The following is a 6,000-nucleotide window of genomic DNA, read 5'->3' as shown; positions in this document are numbered from 1 at the left end:
AAGAGAGAGACAGAGAGAAAGGTCTTCCTTCCGTTGGTTCACCCCACCAAATGGCCACTATGGCCAGAGCTATGCTGATCTGAAGCCAGGAGCCAGGTGCTTCCTCCGGGTCTCCCATGTGGGTGCAGGGCCCAAGCACTTGGGCCATCCTCCACTGCCCTGCCGGCCACAGCAGAGAGCTGGACTGGAAGAGGAGCAACCGGGACGGAATCCAGCACCCCGACTGGGACTAGAACCAGGGGTGCCGGTGCCGCCGGCAGAGGATTAGCCTAGTGAGCCGCAGCTCCAGCTGGAAGGTTTGTTTTGTAGATAAGGGTGTGTGTGGATATGGAATAGCAATGGAATAGATATGGAATTAGCACTGGTAATGGTTTTGTTAGTACTAACAAAATTTCCTAAATTAAATCATTTTCTGCTAGAAACACCTTAGAATACATTCTGTTCTCTCCATTGAACCCTGACTGATTATAAACTAGCAAATGAACTGTGCTGTACAAAGCAATTACCTTTCCCTGGATATTTTGGATGTTTAGCAGTAAGCTGAGAAGTCCCTCTGTAAAGCCATTTGTTTCTTCCAACTGTCACTTCCAAGGGAAAAGAGCAATGTAGATCATGGAGTTGCTTGGCCTGATAGTACCAAACATCATATGGACGGGGCCCCCAAAGAGTGGAAAATGGTGCTTCAGAGGGCAGTCTCTTGAGACTGATGGTCATAGATGTCTATAAATGTGTGGCTCTAGACCAATGACATTATCATCCTGCTTGTTTTATTTATTTATTTATTTATCATTCTGCTTGATGATAATAAGGTCCACTTGATGCAGTTTTTGTGCGGATCTGAGGAGCTAATACTTGTAAAGTGCTTACTTAGCACTGAGGAAGGTCACAATAAATGTTAGGTGTTTGTTATTGATATCATTTTGAGTGCTCAGCACACCGTGTACCCAATCAATATTAGATCCATCTTTGCAAGTCTTGGAGTTCAAGAGACCGCATTTGAATTTGGATCATGTGAATTCATTAGGACATCGAAGAGTTGTGCCAGTAGAGCTGATCACTAGACACAATGCTCTTTGGGGGAAGGGCATACAGAGTACTCTGCAAACAATTGAGTGAAACAGGGAAGTCAAAGAGGAGTCTTGCTTTTCTTCCTCCCTGAACTATGCAGTACATGGCTGATGTGGGTGGTATGTGGGCTTTGGCTCTCTTATTCATCTGCCGATCACTGATAGAGATGAGTACAGCAGATCCCGTGCTGTGCTCCCATTAGGTGGTGCCCCTTTTGAGCTCTCTGTTTCATGACCCCTCCACCCGCCTATGCGGGGCTTCAGCTTGGCGATTGGGCCTCTGGGACAGCAGGGCAGAGCGCTCTGTCTGGAGTGCTTGGGTGGTACAGTACTTGCTTGAAGGGGCTTCCCGAGCTTCGAGCTTCGCTGCTTGCTTTTCTCACCCTCTGAAGCCACTGACGGCGGCGCCCATCCTTTCCCCGGGGGCTGCGGCAGACAGAGGCGGGGGTCGCAGCGGCCTCACGGGGCGGCGCTGGGCCAGTGGGCAGGCGCTGGGCCCGCCCCGCCGGCATCCCTGGCCCGACTTCCTCCTGCCGCGGGCGGCCGGCCCAGCTGGAGGAAGCGGCGGCGGCGGCCACGATGAGCGCGGGCGACGCCGTGTGCACTGGTTGGCTTGTCAAGTCGCCCCCTGAGAGGAAGCTGCAGCGCTATGTGAGTAGGGGCTCCCTCGCTCGCCGCCCCTCGCGTCCTCCAGTCCCCGGCGGCAGGGTGGCCCCAGGGAGCCCCGGGACTCTGGGCGCCCCAGGCGCAGCCGCTCCCAGCTCCCGGGGGTGCAGGCGCGGCCGATGGACGGAAAGTGAAATCGCACGTCGAGTCAGGGTCGTTGCTGTTCCCGGCAGCCGGCAGGGAGTCCGGAGCTCTTGCCAGCGGGGCTCAGTGGCTCCAGAAAGCTGTTGACCCTGATGGAGGGGCTGCTCTCTGTGCAGGAGGGGCGAAAAAGCCACCCCGAAACTGCCCCTATCCCTGGCGGGAAGTAGACCTGAGTCTCATCTTTCAGCGAGGGGGGCAGGGCAGGGGAGAGGGACACGGCCCGTGGGAGGGGATGTGCGTGGGCCAGCCGGGCAGGAGGCTGTTGCCTTGCTCCCGCACTGCAAGGCAGACTGTCGAGTAGCTGTCATGGGAAGTTGGTCTCCGGAGCCTTGTACACTAGTGTAACTCATTTCTCATCGCGGAGCTTCTCCACCTTGGCTTTATGCTGACACCGCACTTTTCCAGTGTTAGCGAGAACCGCTGACTTTTTCTACTATGAACTCAGGGACAGTTGGAAGAGCACCTTTTCCTATACATGCCTTTACCGTTTTTAATGTACTGCCCGCAGAACATGCATTCAATAATGTATTGCATGCAGAGCATGCATTCAGTAACTCAAAGTTCTTCTGAAAGACTCTTTCTTGGAGCTACTGAGCGTTCTTCAGCCATTAGAAAGAAAAAAAAAAAACTTCAGTCCCTAGAGAGTTGCATATAAATAGGATTACTTGTTATTTTAAGACATAGAATAGTTTGATGGATCCATCTTGTTCCTAATTCCTTATTTCTGAGCACTCCGGAGCAAGATGGTGCAAAGAAATGCTCTGATTACTACGACCCGCATAGGAAGCAGCCCACCCGCAAGGTGATTGAGCACGTTGCTTACAGCATGCTCTCAAACTGCTGTCCCTGTTGTGGCCAAATTTGACCAATCTTTTCTTGCCCAAATTTCTAGACGTACCATATAGATCTTGAGGAGGACGGATTATAAGAATGTTCTACTGAACAGCATTTTCCAGGGGCTGTTGTTCTACTCAGCAGGTATATATATGAAATGCAGAAAAGTCTCTAGCACTGGGTCTCTACATCAGTGGGTGTTTTTTTGTTTTGTTTTGTTTTGTTTTGTTTTGTTTTTGTTTATTTTTTGTTTTTGGAATCACCAAATTCATAAGCAGGCTCCAGTACCTCTCAGCAAGTGGCACTTGTGTTCCACATTCAGTCTCCTTGTTGCTCTATGAAATACAACAGTTTCACAATACTACTCACTTTCTAGTATGATTCAGAAAAATAGGGAATTTACAGGACAAAGTTTATTGAATATTTTACCCCGATTGGTTTTGCATATTGTCCTACTGGTTCAGGAAAGCGAAGCTGTGTATATCTATGTTCATGAGTGCTTTGTTCTTTCTTAAGTCTCCTCCAGCAACACACATCATCACATTTTTTTGGAAAGTCAGGATACTTTTTGCTGTGAGGCATCTGTTGGGAGAACAGACTTCAAAAAGAAGTCTCTTTTCTGTCATAACTAACCTCTGCAGGAATCCGTTTTGCCACTAGATGGTGATCATAGGTCACTTGTGTAGGGCCTGCATACAAGGTTGCAGCTGCTTTAATTCAGCAGTAATTTCCTTCCATTGACTGTACACAAATTCTGAACAAAGTCCCGGATTAGGCGCTGGGAATATACAGAAAAAAGACTCAATCCCAGTCCTCAAGAAATTCACACTCTAACATCTATAACTCGATAACATAACAGAACTAGTTAGTAGCACAACCATGACAGTAACTCAGTTCTTGGTACTGCTGGGCCCACAAGCAGCACGCCATCAGTGTTTACTGTTACAAATAGAAGCTCATTCTGATTTTAGTCACTTCTTACAATAGTTCATGTTTATTAAATATTTCTATGTGCTGGATACTGTACTGTTTTAATCTCTGGAGACAAGTTCTTTTTTGGAGCTATAACTTGCAAATATTTTTGACCAATCTGTAGTTTTTTTCATGGTATTTATAGTATCTTTTGTAAAATTCTGAAATCCAAAATATCATTTTTTCTTTAGCAGATCATGATTTTAGTAACAAATCTAGAAATTATTCACCTAGTCTAAAATCTCTCCTGTTTTTTTTCTAACATTTTTATAATTTTACATTTTTTAGTTTTGTAAAAGTTGTGAGGTTTATGTCACAGTTCATTTTCTTGCATATGTATTCCATTTGCTATAGTACTACTTATTGAGTACACTGTCTTCGCCATTGGCTTATTTTAACAACTTTGTCAAAAATAAATTCACTGTATTTATGCAGATTTATTTTTATATTCTCTAGTCTGGTTCATTGATCTATTTGTTCATCTTTATTCTGTTTTTCTTTTTCACAATTGTTTTGGCTATTCTATGTCCTCTGCTTTTTAATGTAAATTTTAGAATTACTTTCTCAATTGACTTTATTGACTTTGTATATTCTAGCTTTGCCAAATCCATTTATTAGTTTCAGTACTCTTGTTTATCGTTGGAACCTACAGCACAATAAAATGTTATAGAAATGCTAAAACAATACATACTCGACATTCTCTTGATTTTAGGGGGAAGCCTTCAGTTTTTCACCATTTAAATATGTTAGCTGTAGACTTTTTGTAGGTGCCTTTTACCAAATTGAGGAACTTCTCTTGTGTTGCTAGTTTGCTGAGACTTTTTACAATAAATTGGATTTTGTTCAATGTTTTCCTGAATTTATAAAAAATTTATTATAAATTAAACAGATTTTAGTCTGTTACTATGGTGAATTATACTGATTGAGTTTTGAATGTTGAGTCAGACTTGAATTCCTGGGATAAACCTACTTGGTTGTGATGCATTATTCTTTTCATATATTGCTAGATTTGTTTGGCTGATATTTTGCTTAGGATACTTAGGTATCTGTTCATGTGACATATTGGTCTTTTGTACTCTTTGTCTAGTTTTTATACTGGCATAATGCTGGCCTCATTAAATAAAATGGGAAGTGTTCCCTCCTATCGCATTTTCTGAAATATGTTGTGTTCATTTGGTATTCCTTTGTCTTTAAATTTTTGGTAGAATTCACTACTGAAACTATCTTTGCCTGGACTTTTCTTCATGGGAAGGTTATTAACTACAAATTGTGTTTCATTAATCATTCAGGTAGCTCATGTTTTCTTCAATAAGCTTTGGCAATTTGTGTCTTTCATGAATTTTTAAAATTTCACCTCTATTTCTGAAATTTATTGACATAAGTTTTCTCATTATATTCTCTTATTATCCTTTAAATATGTGTAGGGTTTGTAGTGATGCCTCCTTTTTCACCTCCTTTTTTCACATATGTTTCTGTAATTTATATCTTCTCTGCTTTTTTTTCCTGATCAGGCTGGCTTGAATGTCATGTTTTCTAAGAAAAATGGTTGGTTTCATTGGTCTTTGGTTTCATTTGTCTTGTCTATTCTTTTTCTGCTTTCAATTTTATTGATTTTTTTTCTCTTATCTCCTTCCTTCTGATTGTATTTGGTTTGGTTTTATCACTTTTTTTTTTTTGACAGGCAGAGTGGATAGTGAGAGAGAGAGAGAGACAGAAAGAAAAGTCTTCCTTTTGCCGTTGGTTCACCCTCCAATGGCCGCCATGGCTGGCGCGCTGCAGCCGGCACACCGCGCTGATCCGATGGCAGGAGCCAGGTGCTTCTCCTGGTCTCCCATGGGGTGCAGGGCCCAAGCACTTGGGCCATCCTCCACTGCCTTCCCGGGCCACAGCAGAGAGCTGGCCTGGAAGAGGGGCAACCGGGAAAGAATCTGGCGCCCTGACCGGGACTAGAACCCGGTGTGCCAGCGCTGCTAGGTGGAGGATTAGCCTATTGAGCCACGGCACCAGCCTGGTTTTATTACTTCTTTATCTACTTCTTAAGGTAGAAGCTTAGATTACTGATTTAAGATTTTTTTATTCTTTAATATAAGTGTTTAGTGCTACAGACTTTCTTCTAAGCAATTCCTTAGACACAGCACACAGAATTGGAGATGCTGTGTTTTCATTTTCACTCTTCAAAATATTATTTAATTTCCCCTTGTGATTTCCTCTTTGACCCAAGAGTGGTCCATAAATTTTATGTTTAATTTCCAGATATTGGAGGATTTTCTAGATTTCTTTCTGTTATTTACTTGTTGTTAAATTCCATTATGAGTTA

General features: G+C 43.4%; 1 protein-coding gene across 4 annotated transcripts in view; it reads left to right on the top strand.

Moving 5' to 3' along the window:
- The first annotated feature begins 1,536 nt into the window (after positions 1-1,536).
- The window catches only part of GAB3 (GRB2 associated binding protein 3), an 88,124-nt gene continuing 83,660 nt past the window's right edge, over positions 1,537-6,000 (top strand). The window contains exons 1-2 of one of the 4 annotated variants that reach the window (XM_089323682.1): positions 1,616-1,718; positions 2,770-2,855. Coding sequence is in view for 2 of the 4 variants with exons in the window: in XM_008249459.5 (XP_008247681.1) it covers positions 1,647-1,718 (72 nt within the window). In the remaining 2 variants the exon portion in view is untranslated. Of the gene's footprint in view, positions 1,719-2,769; positions 2,856-6,000 lie in introns of all 4 variants that reach the window. The other 3 variants (XM_089323684.1, XM_008249459.5, NM_001171383.1) reach the window with 3 other exon arrangements.

The sequence above is a fragment of the Oryctolagus cuniculus genome, chromosome X (assembly GCF_051225735.1).
Source record: "Oryctolagus cuniculus isolate XC-2025 breed Fujian yellow rabbit chromosome X, ASM5122573v1, whole genome shotgun sequence".
Classification (NCBI taxonomy): Eukaryota; Metazoa; Chordata; class Mammalia; order Lagomorpha; family Leporidae; genus Oryctolagus; species Oryctolagus cuniculus.
The sequence above is the reverse complement of the archived record's forward strand: the minus strand, read 5'-3'. Positions and strand labels throughout refer to the sequence as shown.